Source organism: Limulus polyphemus, unplaced genomic scaffold, assembly GCF_000517525.1.
Source record: "Limulus polyphemus unplaced genomic scaffold, Limulus_polyphemus-2.1.2 Scaffold4894, whole genome shotgun sequence".
In the NCBI taxonomy this organism is placed as follows: domain Eukaryota; kingdom Metazoa; phylum Arthropoda; class Merostomata; order Xiphosura; family Limulidae; genus Limulus; species Limulus polyphemus.
In genome coordinates, this window is record NW_013670504.1 from 26,721 (window position 1) to 45,351 (window position 18,631).

The 18,631-nt window shown below is 34.4% G+C and overlaps 1 protein-coding gene across 1 annotated transcript in view; it reads right to left on the reverse strand.

Moving 5' to 3' along the window:
- The window catches only part of LOC106471836 (A disintegrin and metalloproteinase with thrombospondin motifs 16-like), a 52,339-nt gene that overhangs the window by 25,491 nt on the left and 8,217 nt on the right, over window positions 1-18,631 (reverse strand). Inside the window, exons 2-9 of the mRNA XM_022400441.1 lie at window positions 15,972-16,041; window positions 15,156-15,436; window positions 9,219-9,366; window positions 7,956-8,170; window positions 5,416-5,505; window positions 2,565-2,674; window positions 736-788; window positions 298-403 (exon numbers count right to left, since the gene is read on the reverse strand). Coding sequence (XP_022256149.1) covers window positions 298-403; window positions 736-788; window positions 2,565-2,674; window positions 5,416-5,505; window positions 7,956-8,170; window positions 9,219-9,366; window positions 15,156-15,436; window positions 15,972-16,041 — 1,073 coding nt within the window. The remainder of the gene's footprint in view (window positions 1-297; window positions 404-735; window positions 789-2,564; window positions 2,675-5,415; window positions 5,506-7,955; window positions 8,171-9,218; window positions 9,367-15,155; window positions 15,437-15,971; window positions 16,042-18,631) is intronic.

Sequence of the window (18,631 nt, forward strand, 5' to 3'; positions counted from 1 at the left end):
ATCCTCAAGAGTGTGGACGACGTGATTGGACGTCAGTACATGTAGAGTCTGTTTAGAGACCGCTAACAAATTGTGTTTTTAAAAAACGTTGATGGTTTGAGTGCTTTAATTATTTATATATCTAAACAAGTACCTTGAATTTTAATATTTTAATATTAAACCATTAAAAGTTTCACTACAGATTAGGTGGAACATATTTTTTACATGCAATTACTGACAATGAAACTGTAAGACGTTTTTCTCTGATGTTACCAATGAAAGTAAGAGTTACAACTGGGATAAAAAAACTGGCTCTACCTGTGCCCCATCTCGTGAGTAGCCACATGTACTGTTTGGAAGCTTGTTCCTTCACTGATCGTACAGCTGTTTAGGGAGTTACACATGCCGCTTACAGGTGCCAAACCTATAACAGTTAAAATCACTCCAGTAACCTTTTCATTTTGTTTTTTATTATTTTTTCTGTTTCGTTTCCATCGTAAATGGGCACCATCATGGCATTTCTACTTGCATTTCTCTCACCCTCTTCATTACTCGATTATATCAAAATAGTTTAAGAATTTCTACATTAAGAGAGGTAGTAAAACTAATAACTTTATGATATCAAAAAACAAAGAAAATGGTGTTCAAAGTGCACGAAAAAGACAGATAACAATACACCAACAAATTTGCAGATTTACATGATGACAGACTAAGTTAAGTTATGATAGTTGTAAAATATCAAAACAATCTACATACCAACAACATGGCGTTTTCTACGTCCATTTTTATCCAACACGTACATGTTGATTCTAACAGAAAGAAAAATAAAACAAATATTGGGAAGCAATTAAAGTTACTATTTACTTTATGCTGCAAGTTATGTGCGTCGACTGATAATAGTTAATTCACATTTAGACAGATGCTGGACTATAATTCTGTTCCAAATATTGTAGCAACATAACCATATTCATTGCTACGATAGTAGCGCTAGCAATCCTACACACTCTACACAGATTACAGATTACAACACGGCTAAAAACTTATCCAGATTGCATATTATCCTGATAAGACAAGAATGGAAATCTTACCAAGACAGCAATGGGACTAATTATCTTTACCAAGAGCACATCAGGGCTCAATATTCTATTTAAGTCAAAACAGAACTAAAGATCTTACGCGGATCACAGTAAGAGTAAAGATTTTAGTTAGATAATAATTTGACTATACATCTTTCCAAGAAAGCACAGAATGAAATATCACAGCAGATCACAGCAAAACTAAATGTAATTTCCAGATGAATTTTAAATTCGTACTTAGCTCACTAAAAATGTAATAACAATTAATATTTAAAGAGGAAAAACCGAACATTCTTTTTCAACTGTTTGATTTTCCTATCCAAAATAAGTGAACAATTTTATCTTGATCGTTCTTCGATCGTAATAGTCGCAAAATATAGAAAAAATACTGTTTGTAATGGTTTATATTCGTAATAGTCGCAAAATATAGAAAATATACTGTTTGTAATGGTTTATATTTATTCTATCGCCCCCCCCCAGTAGCACAGCGGTATATCTGCGGATTTACAACGCTAGAATCCGGGTTTCGATACCCGTGGTGGGCAGAGCACAGATAGCCCATTGTGTAGCTTTATGCTTAATTACAAACAAACAAATTTATTCTATCTTCAACGTGGCAAGGATCTAGTTTCAAAAGAAATTCTCAGAATTTCTCAACCGGGTTGTTCGGGGGATATTGTTTTCTCCCTTCGCCCCACTTGTGTTAATTTTACTTAGCTAAAGTGAAGATTGGTTATTCCACTATTCAAGTAGAGGTTTCTAAAACGATTGATACTGTTGGCCGGGATTGATTTTCAATTACTCTGTAAAAAGGAAAACGAAAAGTTTAGTCTATTTAATAATAATGAAAGCGTTTTATTTTCTTGAATACGAGTTTTTACAATTTGTACAAATTCCACGAAAACAACAGCAAGTCTGTCTTCATACGAGAATAACATCTCAAGAGATGTTCCATTTACTTGCTAATTTTCTCGTGCATACAGCATTTTTCCTATCTTTATTTCTTCGTTGAAGACACAAATTTACCATTTGCAGCACTGATTTAATTAATTACATGATTCAATAATCAAATAGTCTCGCGTAACATGCATTTTGTTTGTTTTTTGGTAGGGCAAAACCACATCAAGTTATCTGCTGTGTCCACCGAAAGGAATCGAACCTGGATTTTAGCATTGTAAATCTATAGACTTGCCATCAGGGGACAACATGCGTTTTATACCATTCTAATCGTTTACTGAACTTTAAAGAAAATTCTAGATATTAAGCCACGAACCCGACACGTGGCATTCAAATTCCCCTAACGAAAAACAATACAAACGTCTAAGTTATGAAAATATTGCCTACAAAGTATATTTCAAACACACACACACACACACATAAAAAAACGTTATATTATGTAAAAATAAGTTGTAAACTGTAATTTCATTAGTAGAAAGGCTTCATCAGGCTTACCGTTTGTGCAGTTAACTGACCACACACACATGTATATACATATTTGTAAATTCTTACCCCGATAATAATAAGGCATGATCCCAGAGAGGTATAGTTCCACGACGTCGGTGTTGCCAGATGCAGAAGTTTGTCAGGTAGGTGTCAATGTCATGAGACGGTTCCAAGTCCTATAGAGACAGGTTTCAAAATATAAAGTTAGGATACATTTCGCACCTATAAACGATCTTTAACCCTATCTCACAGATACAGCAGTTCTAACTTCGGAAGAGAAGTAAAACCTGATTATTTCAAGATCTCATAAGAGCAATTATTTTACTAAATCTGAATGAAATAAATAAGGAAAGAATCAGGATATTAGTTTATTGTTTGTTATTTTTTATTGTTTTCACAGGCAGTGACATAATTCCTCATCCCACCAGTTATCCTGAAAAATGGTGATATTGATATATTGATCATTTTCTTAATTAAAACCAAGCTATCCTTTAGCACTGATGAAATAGTGTGGCAACCAGAAAATATGAGCTATCCCATAACAAATAGGATCTACTGGAATGATAAAGATATGTTTTTCAGTAGTTTTCAATCTATTCTTTATTCCACTGAGTACAACATCACTGGCTAATGACATGAAGAAATGATGTATTTAACATCCAGCCTGCGAGTCAATGAGACCAAATTGGGGAATTGGGTGTTACGGTTTCCCGTATTCCAGTGAGAACCAAAAAAAGTCTCGATCTGTTACCCTCACAAAACCACATTTTATTGGCAAAAAAATTCATCTCTCAATAGTCTTTGGTGCGAAGATGTGAACTTTATGGGTTGATTTTATTTTATTCCTCTCGCACAAAATAGCTGAAGTGTTCATGTTCAGACAGGTATCGCGCTTAGCCACTTTACAACAATCAAGTAAACTTTGGCCATCTATATAGATAGAACTTGAGAAAACGGCTTTAGAGAGCTGAGGAACCATATCTTGTATTGCCTAACATGTTCGGCCACTACTCTCAATGCGAATTCAGTCTCGCTGGTGAGAAGTTCATATTTCAGATATAGCAAGCAATTCGAATCTCTATTCAGAATATATATAAGAGAGAGAATGTCGGAAAGCTTTGTTTGGGAATTAACCAAACATGTCTCCCTGACTTGCAGACTGGATGTAAATATAAATAAAAAATATAAAACTTCTTTTCTTGAAGGTCATGCAAGAACACATTAACCCCAAGTTTGTGGTTCACGGGAAATGATACACGGAATTATTCACTATCATTAGTTCCATTGACAATAATCTTCAACCTGCAAGAACTGAACGCTGAAACTTCGTCCCCCTTACAACATCTACCAGCACAGATTTACAAAAAATAAACAAACTTAAAAAAGTATAGAAGATTTGGATGACATGTCCATCCAGAAAGGATGTTAATTAACTCTTCTCTGTGAGACAAACCATTTCAATTTTGATTGAATTCAAGCCAGTTAAACCATATTAACCTTTGGTTAACTAATTTTAATAACATGTTGATCATCAGTCCAATAACAAAATTAATAAACACAAAACTTTTCTGCTAATAGACTAAGGGCCCAGTTTTTTTTTTGCTTTTTTTTATATTTCGGGCAAAGCTACTCGAGGGCTATCTGCACTACCCGTCCCTAACTTAGAAGTGATAGACTAAAGGAGGACGTCTAGTCAACACCACCCACCGCCAACTCTTGGGCTATTTTTTTACCAACGAACAATGGGATCGACTGTCACATTATAACTCTCCTACGGCTGAGAGTTTGAGAATGTTCGGTGACAGAGGTTCGAACCCGCGATCAGGTTGCGAGACGAGTGCCATGCAAGACCAACTCAAATTGATATATACAACATGGCTAATTAAGTAATTAACATGTTACACTTTTGTTACGGAAAAAAGTAATTAAGAAGTCAACTTTTTCGGCAAAGCATCCCTCGTCAGTTCCTGAGGAAGGTCGTTTGATTAAAACGTTGACCGTTTAATTCTCCTCACATTAGTTTTAGCCATTTGTCCGTAGAATATGTGTATTTATGCTAAAGGTTAGGAAGGTTCATCTCTACCCATATGACATCAGCCTTGAAATGTATTAATGCAGGTGTTAACTTTAGGCGAAAACCTTTATTCATATTAATTTTATATTATGTACTTACAAGCACTGTGTAACTTGGAGTCTTTATGATCACCGTGCATTTAAGTAGATAATATCATTTCTTTTGTGTGTGTGTGAAATGGACTAAGAAAATTATAGCGAAGAAACATTAAAGAAGAATACGTGAAGATGAAACATGAAACTGTGTGTATGTGTGTGCGCGTCTTCGTTTGTTTCGTTTATTCGATTTTTGTTTTAGCGCAAAGATACGCTATAGCATATTCGCGCTATGTCCACAGCGAGAACTCTAATCTCGGACTTTAGCGTTGTAAGTTAGTAAACTCACCGCTGAACTAACGGGAAACGTTTGTGTGGTTGTATCTTCCTTTAAAAGCACTGCCAAAAATAGATTTTCTGTTTACACTTTGCGTTCTGCCACCTAAAATGTTTCCACTGAAATTTGCACTAGTCATTAAAGATATTTTCATGTTAAATCTCTGTTTTCTATGTTCTTTTGCAACATCCATAAGCATGAGATAATATAGAAAATGAATAAACAAAATTGTGTGATAAAAGAAGCAGAAAGGAATTATGGGATATAGTGTAGTATAAATTGGAAAAAAATAGTAAAAAAAAGGTGAACTGCAGCTTACTGAATAGTGAGATGTAGAAAATGAACATCAAAGAAGGATAAAGGAGAAACGAGGAGGAATAGAAGATTGGATGATGAGGGAGGAATGGACAGTGGAGTGAATGTACTCATACTTGATGGCTAAATAAGCATATATATGAAGTTATTTCTTACCGAAGGCTGAACTTTCAGTATGTCAAGTAGCACCAGAGTTAAATCAGGTGAGCGGTTTCCCAAAGAGGAATCCTTGAAAAGAAGTTGTACCTAATAAGAAAGTAAAATCGAAAAGGTAATTGGATTTTTTTAGTATATCCACTTAATGTTGCCTCAGTGATCAGAGATGCTAAGTGTGTTCATAAATACAATAGTGTTAAAGTTGTTCTATAATAAATTACAATATGGATATAGGTGTCAAATTAGACCATACTGTGTGAAAAACGTTAAACATTTCGAGTAAATACAGAGGTTATGTACGTTATATTAAAACGATTTTGGAGTCTCATCACAGTAAACACTGCCACGTCCGGTCATACTCTGTTTGACGACCATATTCATCACAGTAAACACCGCCACGTCCGGTCATACTCTGTTTGACGACCATGTTCATCACAGTAAACACTGCCACGTCCGGTCATTCTCTGTTTGACGACCATGTATCGTCATAGTAAACACTGCCACGTCCGGTCATACTCTGTTTGACGACCATGTTCATCACAGTAAACACCGCCACGTCCGGTCATACTCTGTTTGACAACCATGTTTTTGACAATAGACCTGTAGCGCAGTTTCTATTGCAAAAGTCTCCGTCATAAGCCTGTTATGCCCAAAGCACACCACTCCTCTCTGATTGTTGTTCACATCTAGTAAATGAGGACGACGGTTTCCAAGCGTCCATTCCAAGAGTACGATCATACTAAAATCCGTAGAACTGGTCTGGCGACTTGACCGTTATGAATAGCTGTTTCATTCTCCAACTACTTGAGGTTTGCAACGGCTGAACGGGAAGTATGACTGGAAGCCTCATCTTGGTTTCATTTCCAGACGGAAATCATTTTTGATTATGTCACATAATGTTGCCCAGGTCACGTGGACAGCTTTTGCCATTGACATTTGTGTTAGTTGATTTTAACCTGTTACGAAACAAAGCATTTTGCTTATCATGGATGGGGTACGATTTGTTGCAGGTCTCTTTCTGGGTGGTCCTGGTTTTATAATGCTATAAAGTGAAAGAAATACCTAAATCTTGGAAATCCTAAAACCCCGATTTGAGTGCTTGAATATTTTGCATTGGAAAGGGATATTACATACCGTTCCAAAAAGTAATAACTTTTCGGAGGTATTACATTACCCATGCAACGTCAAATAATGTCAAAATGTAGTACTGATACAAAGCGTTCCACCGCGATTTTATATCGGTTGTAGTTGTCAAGTCACTTGTTGGTTTGCATATTCAAAATCGTTTTGATATAATATATTTAACCTTCTGCATTGTGAACGAGTCACTTAAAAGCTTTAGTAGTATCCTTTAACAGTTTTATCAGTCTTTGCTTACTTTAATGCCACAACGTAAGTATAACAACTGAATTGGTGGGAAACAAAAGAGTGTCTGTTGAAGCAAAATATTATTTATCAACTATTGCTACAACAAATTATTTTGTCGTTTAAAGATCTGAGCTTTATTTTAATCAACTAAGTTATAAAAATACATAACTATTCTAAACAAACTACGATCAGTCAAGTTTAATAGTTGTGTCTAAATAATCCTTTGATCTTTTCATTACAAAAAATATATCACATTTTATATCCCAAAAATAAAACCATTTTATTTTCAAACAGATAGTTCTAAACATGTAGATGAGATTCTTAACAGGTGATTTTATGTAGCAGTTTAAAATTTTAGCTTTTTACACATTAATGTACAAAAGACAATCAAATTCTACTGTAACAAAACGATTCTTAAAATTTTGGTGTTTGTTATTATTAACACGAACGGCACCTTATGTGATGCATGGGCTAAACGGCTGGGTAAGAGACTTTTAAATATGAGGTTGGATTTGAAGGTCCGTGTTTCGCCGTTGCATAAAAACTAGCTCTCCGAACTCTGGAACATGAGTGTGTTACAAGAGTGACAGTCAAGTTCCACTATTCGATTAGAGTAACCCAAGAGTTGGCGGTGGGAGCCGTTGACTAGTTGCTTTTCCTCTAGTCTATCAGTTCAAAATTATGGACGGCTGGAGCAGATATATTTAGTGTAGCTTCGTGCGAATATCCACAATAAGTATCACCTTAAAGCTCACGCATAGCTATCCCTAAGTTAGAGCTTCTGACCAGAGGGAGGACAAGCAGTAAGAAACACGTTGCCTACACAGCTGCTCTTAACTGAATACTGAATTGACTGTGAGAGCTATAACGTCCCCATATTTAAAGATCTGAAAGTACAAAGGGTGTTCAGCGACATATCGTGGCTCAAACACTGGACCTTCCGATCCCCAGCCCGACACACGAACCATTATGCTACACTTGAGTGGATTGTTTCAAAAAATTATCAGTTCTATTTTAGGACGTTTCTTTTTTTGGAAATCTAAAAATTAGTATTTTTAAGGTTATATTCTCATTTATCCAAATATCCATTTTCTCTTTTAATATTACATACTATTCATTTTTGCATCATAAATGATATTATAATACAGTGCATAAAACGGAGTAGTGCTTACTGCATTCATAACAGCGAGAACGTAGGTTGCAAGATGCTGGTCTGTGTCGGTAGGAAAGGCACGTCTCATCACCTGGTAAAATGATTCATCTGTAAACACAGCAGTCTCTATTACAGGGTTTCGACGAACAATATTTCGTTTCTGTCGACGTTCTGGGCCATCATATAACTTGAAAACAGCTGCGTTTCTTTTTCGAATATTATGGTAAATGTGACCTGAATTAAAAAAAGAAAAAACAGATTGTACATTGAGTTTTTTGAAGACAAATTTCCATGAAAAATTTATGAAAAGAACAGTGTGAACAAAAAAGCAATTATAGGTTACTGTGTTTACTGTGCCGGTACTCACTAAAACTCAGCATTGGCTCTTTTTTGGAATTCCAATTGGAACACTGCTCCGTCTTTCAAAGCCGGAAAGGACTTCCGTTACTTTTAGTATTTCTTGCCAATTCACTTTCAGTAGTGCATGAAGAGGTACCGTTAAATTACAGAAAACTTTATATACAACCACTCCTTGCTTCTTCAGACCGGCCTTTTTCTTCTTATCCAAAGGTGTCATACTTCTTTCAGGTGAATTTCACCACTAGGTGAATGTCTCAATCTCTTACCCAAAAGAACTGAATATTGTTTCACGTGACGCATGGTCAAGTCTTTTAAATGTCAACATCCTTCGGTAAGATCATACTTTCAAGAATAAACGTTATACGCTTCCCATTGAGTTTCAAAAAGGAGTTAGTATGTATTATTGTGTTTAAAAAATAAGAAACTTGAACATTTATTTTCTCCAGATTAATATTAGTGACTTTCAGAATCTCCCTACTAACACAGCAGCTTTAAACTTCGTAGTAAAGCAAGCTGGAAAATGCACATAACCAAGTTTACTAACTTCTCTAATAAAAGTGACGATCTTTCGAGAAAATACACTCTCCTTATCAATTTCATACCAAAGGGGTCAACAAGCTTTTTAGTGACTTTGTTACAATCCCCAACTTTAAGATAGGTTATAATCCAACCTGTACGGATAAATATTTTATGTATCTAATATACAACCTGGGAAAAAATGCAAGCGAGATCGCAACATTTTCACATCTTATAGTTTCAAATTTGTCATATTAAATAAAATAAATACTAATTAAAACAAAAACTTTTAGGACTAAAAAGAAGCTTTCGTTATAATTTCGATTTGGATAATTAATCTTTACATAAAAGAGAAAAATTAATTATAGTTAACAAAAAGTTAGAACATTTATTTAATTATAACTACCATGAGGACATGAATACTGTTCCGAGCTTTTAGCTTTCACAACCAGGTGTGGAGACAGTCGTTTTCCCTCATAGCCGAGTCTTCTTGTAACATTGTCTGGTAATGGATGGATAGTAAACGTGTCGGTCTCCGTTTCAATGATGCCTCTCTATTAAAAATCATATTAACAAGTATCAATTTTGAAAACTATAACAGATTTTGATATTAATTTAAAACTTTAAAAGATGCGAGATGAAGCATTAGAACATAATACAAACTCCTGCAAGTAGTTTTACATTATATTCTACTGTATTCTAAAAATAATAATAAGGAGCAAAACGTCAGTGGCAGACTGGCAAATAAACAAGTCATTTTTCTTCTATGCAGAGATAAAAGTGCTTGAATCCAATTGTTTCATAGTGTTAGTTATGCCATCAGAGTAGAATTGAAAAATAAAAGAAACTGCTGATGTTATTAAAATATATCTTCCCCATGTATGGGATAATTATGAAAAATGTTTGTGATAACGATTATAATGTCCTTTTAATCCCGTTTGACGAATGGAGAAAAGTGAAATGTGATAACATTTTTTTGTTGTACCTCGCATAACCTAGTGGTTAGGACGATTGACTCGAATCACCGACGCCGAGCACGCTCGACTTTTTCAGCTTTTGGGGCATTATAAACTGACGGGCAATGCCATTGTTTGTTGACATAAAAGCAGTCCAAGAGTTGATGGTGATGACTTCCTTGTAGTCTATCGTGTAGCTTTACGCGAAATTTAAATCGATACATTGTGTAATTTTTTTTAAATTATGTAAATAAATTTATTAAAAACAAAATACGAATATTTAATTGCCAAACTTAGTAGTGAAGTGAAGTGAAAAAATTCTGTAAAACTTTGTTTGACTGTCTATTCAAATAAAAGCTTCAGTGTTACATTTAGACATCGTTAAGCTAAGTGCCAGTTTCTAAGTGTCTCTGTTCAGTAATCTTACATTATCTACAAGTTTTTAAAAGGAGTGAAAAAAGATTAGTGCTGTAATTATTGTTTTTGAACTCTCAATAACTTCTGATCAAACAAGCTACTTACATTGATCATGACTATACATTTATCCAATAATGGATATAGCTAACTAATATATCGTTCTTGCCTATAATGATTAGAATGCATTGATTCCTCAGTTGGATACCCTCGCTGTTAATGACATTAAAAAGTGTACTTGTATTTGCGACATTTAAAAACATGATTCAAAAAGAAATGTAACAGGTAGAACATATAACCAAAGGTACATTCTTTACAAACTAACGTAAAATAATCGTTTAAAGGCGAATTACTACAATCTCTAAGAGGTTTATTAATTGTGACAGCTGCTAAATGTCATCAGGTACTAAATGTACTTAACAATCTCTAAGAAGACTATTGATTGACAGCTGCTAAATGTCATCAGGTACTAAATGTACTTAACAATCTCTAAAAAGACTATTGATTGACAGCTGCTAAATGTCATCAGGTACTTAATGTATATAACACGCCAGAAGAAGACTATTGATTGTAGCAGCTGCTAAATGTCATCAGGTACTTAATGTATATAACAATCTCTAAGAAGACTATTGATTGTGACAGCTGCTAAATGTCATCAGGTACTTAATGTATATAACAATCTCTAAGAAGACCATTGATTGTGACAGCTGATAAATGTCATCAGGTACTTAATGTATATAACACGCCAGAAGAAGACTATTTATTGTGACAGCTGCTAAATGTCATCAGGTACTTAATGTATACAACACGCCAGAAGAAGACTATTGATTATATGTGACAGCTGCTAAATGTCATCAGGTATTTATGTATACAACAATCTCTAAGAAGATTATTGATTGTGACAGCTAATAAATGTCATCAGGTGCTTAATGTATATAACACGCCAGAAGAATACTATGGATTGTGACGGTTTAGTCGCGTTCGAAACGTAGCCTCGTTATGAAGGCTTCATGACTAAATAACACGCATGTAATTGAGTATTTGAAGGTACCACAATTTTTCAAGACAGGTGACTCTTAACGAGAAACAGTAACAGACTATCTATATTTTCTCTGTTATTCATACAAAACTAAAACCACCTTTTTTTAAACGTATTGGCTATTCGAATTAGTAGTTTTGTGGTGATCTACTTTAGAGACAAAATAACAACTTTGTAGGAATGTTGAAAACACAAATCTCAAGGAGATAAGAAAATTAATCTCTAGTTTGTTCGAACCCAATATTTTTTTATTGAAATCAATGCTATAAAAGTCCATAACTGGTGTTTATTTCCGTTTTACTCTCTATTTTTTGTACTTTATAGCGATTTTCAGTTTCAACTTTCACTCAAACGAAATAATTATTTTTGCCATAGTTTTATCTGGGGATATTTCTATCTACTGTTAATGCTTAATATTCAGTACTCATAATTCGCATAATGCAAATGTCATCTGGATGTCATTTGAATTTATAACTGATCTAAAATAACGCCGTTATGATGAAAAGTGCTCTTGATAAATTATCTAATCTAGTTGACCTAAAAAGTGATTTATGCTCAACTAAGCCTAAACCTTCATCAAAGTTAAAAAAACACGAGATAAGTTGTTTGAACAACGAATGTTTGTAATGTTTTATTTAAACAACATTGATTCATTTCCTTTTCGATGAACTAAGCTAATATAAATGGCCCAGGTATTTATTTGCACTTTAGACACTAATAATATTATATTGGTTTTGAATTTTCTCATAGTTAATCAGCAGTTGTTACTGAAATGAGGCCAGGTGGTTAGGGCGCTCGACTCGCAATCTGAGGGTCGCGAGTTCGAATCCCCGTCACACCAAACATGCTCCCCCTTTCAGCCGTGGGGGCGTTATAATGTGACGGTTAATCCCACTATTCATTGGTAAAAGAGTAGCCGAAGAGTTTGGCGGTGGGTGGTGAAGACTAGCTGCCTTCCCTCTAATCTTACACTGCTAAATTAGGGATGGCTAGCGCAGATAGCCTTCGTGTAGCTTTGCGCGAAATTAAAAACAAACAAACAAACAATATTGAAAGGAGTGGTTCCTGAGAATAGAAGACTGTGAACGTAAAGAATTAAAATCGTGAACTGTGAATTGATTTCCATTCAACAAGCTCAAGTAGGCTTTGAGTAAGTGTTCACTGTGGGGAATCGAACCCCGGATTTTAGTGTTGTAAGTCCGTAGACTTAACCCTGTCCCACCGGAGGACACAAGGAATTCATTTTAGGCAGGTCCTTTCGAAAGTCTATTTGTCTCCCCCTATACAGTTTTCACTAATAAACTTACTTATGTGAAAACCTAAAGGATGTTTTTCTGATATGTTAAAAAACAAATTCCCTCCCATTTTGTGTCCTAGTGTAGAGGTGCATACTCGTAACCAGAAAACTATTAATAAATAAAACGTGGGTATAGAAGCCACAAGTCAATTTTTTTATAACTTTGTATTGCTTCTTCATCCACATCATCTTTCAATTTTTATGTTTTTAGTCTGAGGTTTATCCAAGCATCTTTATAACTTCGATGACGAGGAACCCACTTTGAGACTAATAATGGTGGGAGACGGCTTGAATGGGTAATGAAGAAAAACTTGTCGAAACGTTGTACATTTGCTGTTATGTTAAACTTATATTAAAGTTTTTCTTCATTACCCATTCAAGCCATTTCCAACCATTATTAGTCTCAAAGTGAGTTCCTCGTCATCGAATTTGAATTCATCACGGCGATTAATCGAGGTTGTGTAAGTCTAACTCAAACATTCAAATAACCTTCCTTAAAAATTATTTTGAAAAGAGTCATGACAAGATTTCAAAGAAGGAATTCAGAAAACAGTTTTTTTAATATGTCAAGAGCAATTACTATAAAATCAAGATAATCTTGAAAATTAGTGTACATAACTGTTTTATACGTTAGCTAAAAGAGAGATGAAAACAATTTGTAACCACAAATAAAGATCAACTGCAGGTTTTTAGTTGAAAAACAATTACCCAGAGGACGTAATTAACAAAGCTTTTTGTGAAGCCAGGTTTTTTAAATGAAAAAACCGTCAATGTAAAATAAGACAATTCAAAATTATAACATTTTGTTGTTTCAGCTTATTGTCCAAAGGTATAAAAATATTAATTTTAAGTCACAGTTTTTCGTATTATTTAGATTTCGGATTAGATTGTTTGTTTGTTTGTAATTAAGCACAAAGCTACACAACGGGCTATCTGTGCTCTGCTCACCACGGGTATCGAAACCCGGATTCTAGCGTTGTAAGTCCGCTGTGCCACTGGGGGGGGGGGGCTCGGATTAGATTTGATTGTTTATGTTAAGCCCAAAGGTACACAATGGGCTAAAAATATGCCGAAAAATTATTAGGTTATACGTGACAATGGTCTCGTAAAATTGCAAAAGAAACAAGTATTATTACAGGTAATAATATAACAAACGTTGTGTTTTTGTGCGCTGTAAGATTTGCTGATAATACTAATTCACTCCGGAACAGTCAAGGTATAGTAATCTTTTCTCTCAAACGCTTAATAAGCTACGATTCTGTTAATTGTGTCTTTACGTTAAAATGTACAGTTTGTAGTGAATTTTATGTAGGTCGATCTGAGAAAGTTCGAGCGTGCATAAATTTACACAAGTCACATTTGAGAGATCCAAGTAATAGCCCAGTGACATGCTCTAAACATGTGTTTTTCCCGAAAGCCCCTGGTTATCTTAAAGAACCTTTGTCTTGTTGTTTTTATTTTTGGTTTTCTGGAAATCTGAAATAAAAAAGTTTTTATGAACAATGTTTTATTAAGAAGTTTCAATGTTGCCTGGATCCTTAACTGAGACCTCATCATGGAACGCTTTCAAGATGGTTCTGGTATTTTATATTTTATGGCAAAGCTACTATAGCTATCTGCCACCGTCCCTAATCTTAAACTACTGAACAGAGAGAATGTTTTGCTTGTTTGTAGTTAAGCACAAAGCTGCACAATGGGCTATGTGTGCTTTGCCCACCACGGGTATCGAAACCAGGTTTCTAGCGTTGTAAGTCCGCAGACATATCGCTGTACCACTGGGTGGCAGGGAAAAGGTAGATAGTGAACAACACCCTCCCGCCCACCATCCACATTAAGGGATTGACTGTCACTCTTATAATACACCAGAGCTCAAAATACGGGGAATAATTTGTGGTATTGCACTTTTTGGAGCTCGGATCACTAGATCCAAAATCCAAAGCTCTACTGTAGTGCCAATTCGCGCCCTAAGATGGCTCTAAAAAAGTGTTATTTTTCCTGCCAGCATGTCCTTTAGACTGAATATTTTTATCCTAATTATTTTGATTTGTATAGGAAAGTTGAAGCTGCCAAATAATTTGCTGCAAAAGAATACATAAGTACTATATTATCATGTCTTGTGTTCCCTCTTTTTAAAGGGGTGGAGTTGTTTGTTTTAACGTATAGACTTTTGAATAACATTTTCCTAAACCCTAACTTTCTGTTCATTAACCCAAAGACACAATCGTCTTAAACGTATTTATATTTATTACAGATTTTTTAGCTTGTTAAATAGCCAGAAATCTTGATTTACAAACATTACGTATTGAGACAACATTTTATTCTACGCTGTTAACGAAGGTAGCTCATTATATAAATGAGGGAAAGACGTGCAATTTTCTCAAGGATGGTAAATTTCCTTTAAATATAATTACTCTGTAGTGGAACCTGTGTTATTATAATTTTTTCGTTCCCTTCCCTTTATTGTTTCAATGAATATGAAAGGATATTCACCTATAGGACTATAAAGAAATATCTTATAACAACGTGAATTTGGCTAAAGAAAATGAAGAAATCTTTACTCTAAATAAAGATAAATTTTATGCTTGTTTTAATTTACTTACATACGCATATAATACATGTGTTTTTTTATAACCTTACCATTCCATCACACAGAGCTAAGGCCGCAGAAGTATTAGGATGCGAAAGAGCGACGCCATGATATAAACAGTCAGTGTCATTACTAAGTCCAACAAGATTTTTCTGAGAAGTGAAAAACCTGGGTGACAAAAGATTCCGGTTTTTCGTGAGCCGTAGCTTGAAGAGCTCTCCGAAAGCTCGTACGTCAACAATAGTGTCACCAGCATCGCCGTCGCCACCAACTGACCGTCGAGATCTCAGCAAAGCACTGTTCTGTAGGTCAGTTACTTGGTACTCTGGTACTGTGGGAATAAAATAAAGTAGATGCTACTTATTTCATACCTGTAATATGCCTTAGTCAGTAGTATCATATCATGGATACTCACGTGTTTTACATCATCTCTCTTACAGTAAACGTGTAATATGAAAATAAAGCATTATATCGTACATGGAAAAGACAAAAACCCCATTTCAGTTTTCAATAGATAAGGTACCTTTTATTGGAGATCGAAGAGAGTTAAGTCCATGTACGTTTTTTTAGGTTAAAATGAAAAAAAATCAGTCTATTTTGTGAGCATTTGCTCAGATTATTTCAAAAAAAAAACATGGAAATTTTAGCCTTTTTATTTTCTTTAAAACTTGAATTACTGACTTTCAGAAAGAAAAAGACTCGCAGTTTAATTGTTCCCGCTCTAAGTTAAAACAACTTGAACAACTCCAATGAAGAAAAAAAAGTGAATATCGATTTATCTATTATTCAAGAATGAAAGTTTACTTCAAAGAAAATCATTATTTGCACACAAACTGCCTTCTTAAAAGTAGTAATTTTTAACTTACCAACGTCATCATAACCTAGAAATAATATTCGTTCTTCTTTCGTCATAAGTTGGTCAAGAGTGGGCTCAGCCTAATTTAGAAATAAAAACAAAAATAGTAATTGACCTTTAATAATAGAGAAGTAATGTTGTACAAATTATCTATTGTTCCCACGAAATATTCTTTTTCAGAAAATAAATAAAGAGGGTATCAAGAGGTTTCACGTCTTATCTAGGAGGTTATTTATGACGAACGCTTCTCTTATCTACATGTTTTATATAAGATAACTGTATATAGGTTATAGCTGTAACAACATGAAGACTTGTCAGACCTCTGTATGTGTTAACATTTATTATAACCATATAAAACAATTCTAATCTTAATTTGAGGTGAACTTTTCATAATATGCATCATATTTGCTAACTTTACAGTTGCCCCCCAGTGGCACAGCGGACTTATACTGCTAAAAACCGGGGTTCGATACCCTTGGTGGGCAGAGCCCAGATAGCCCTTTGTATAGCTTTGTGCTCAATAATAAACAACAACAACTTTATAGTTAAATTAACCTGTTATATTGTATCAGTTACTTAAAATTATTTAGACAAATCTATGAGTTTAGATCTGAATATTTAATTGCTACAGAAATCAATAATTATATAACTGAAATACAAATAAATATAAAAAACAGTACTTTGTCATTTGTTTGTTCCTTTGTTGCTTACCGTAAAGCAACACCCTGGTTAATCTGTGCTGTGCTCCCTGCGAGAATCAAACTCCGATCTTTAGCGTTATTAGCCCTCAACCTTATGAGTGAGATCATGGACCCTATTTCGCTTCAAGTAGTTTTTGTGATTCGAAGCTAACTCACGTGAAACATTTCATGAAAAAAAAAAAACCGAGTGAGAAGCACACTTAAGAATAGTTGTAAAGTTTAACGAGTAAACTTTTAAGTTCGAAATAAACTGCATATTCGAGATAATTAGAACTATTGACAGTATGAGCTTTTAGAAACAGTAGCAGTGTTCTAGCTGTTCCACTTCACTGATATCAACAGTGCTCTTAGTTTCAAGACTTGAAGTCTCTAAGCGCAGCGGAACTTATACCACGGTTCGAAGCCCAAACTAACAAAGGGGAATGCCTAATGTATGCAAGTGAAACCCGGTTATGGCAGCTACGCCTTATTTTTTTGAGACATTTCTCTTAAGAAAGCCTAGGGAAAGAGACCAGGGTAGGAGGCTGACTGTATGCACCGGTGAATCTGTATCTGTGTCTTAGTATTTTTATTTATAAAAAGGGATATTACGCATGTGCTATTTTTATCTCAATTTAGAAGGTATAAGGAAATATTTTTATTTCAACTACTGAAATGAAATAAAACATAGTGACCAAAGAAGTAAATGTAATAGGATTTTCTCTCTCTCAGTGTTAGGATGGATAAACCAGTATATTAAAATAAACTCGTGGCTATAAAGTTCGTCTTGTAAATGTATAGAATGACTGTACCGATAGAAATTGAAAATGATTATGATTACCTTATTTGCTTTAGTGGGATTATACAGGAAAATATAAAGGGAACCCAACAATTAGAATAATTAAATATGAATTCCTTGGCCTTCAAGATCGATTAAGTATTTCAATTCTTAATAAACTTATAAAAAAAAAAGGTTTAACATTTACCATTTTGTTACCATTTTAATTACTGTTTATTCTTTTTTTGTGTGTGTGATTATTATGCAAAGCTATTGTGATCAGCATTATTTGGTCAAAACTTCTGGAGTTTGAATAAACCTTTCAAGCCAGATTTCTTCCTAGTTATTAACGAACTTCAGAATTCGATTCAACCTGTACACATACCCTTTTAAAGCTTCTGTTTATTATTTACTCAGTATCTGATGAAGATTGTTTTTATAACTTAAAATGACACATTTCTCAGGGTCTAAATTATGGCCATTTATGTGTATATTTTTTATTTAAATTCAATCTGAAACTTCGGCCAAAATAAAAAAAAAAAAAATTATTACTAATATAAATTACAATTAGTAGGGTGTAGTTAGGGATATTCAGCCCTTCGCATAACCTCGTAGATAGCTAGCTTAGGTTGTGAATCCGAGGATGCATGATTCATTTTCCGTTGATGCAAAAATATGCTCCGTACTTTTGGGCCACATGTGCGTTATAACAGCAACGATCAGATTCAACTATTAAATTATACAATATTAGCCCAAGAGTTTTAGGTGGGTGCGATTGACTAGTTGCCTTCCCCTAATTTATCAGTTCAAATTTAAAAGTCGACTATATGCACAGACAGCTTGAAAAAACAAAATTATTATCTGAGTTTTAAACGGAGATAAATACGAGAAACTTTGTTGATAAAACATTATTTTTGTTAATCACCTGTCTAACAGTTGTAGAGACAGCGTTAAATATCGCATGCCATTAGTTGCAACAGTTTCTTCAAATGGCTTTATAACAAAGTTGGTATATAGGCAAAGAACGACAAATGGCATTATAACAAAGCTAGTATCTACGGAAAGAACGACAAAGTTAATGTCTAGGCAAATAACGATAAATGGCATTAAAACAAAGCTAGTATCTAGGCAAAGAACGACAAATGGCATTATAACAAAGCTAGTATCTAGGCAAAAAACGACAAATGGCATTATAACAAAGCTAGTATCTAG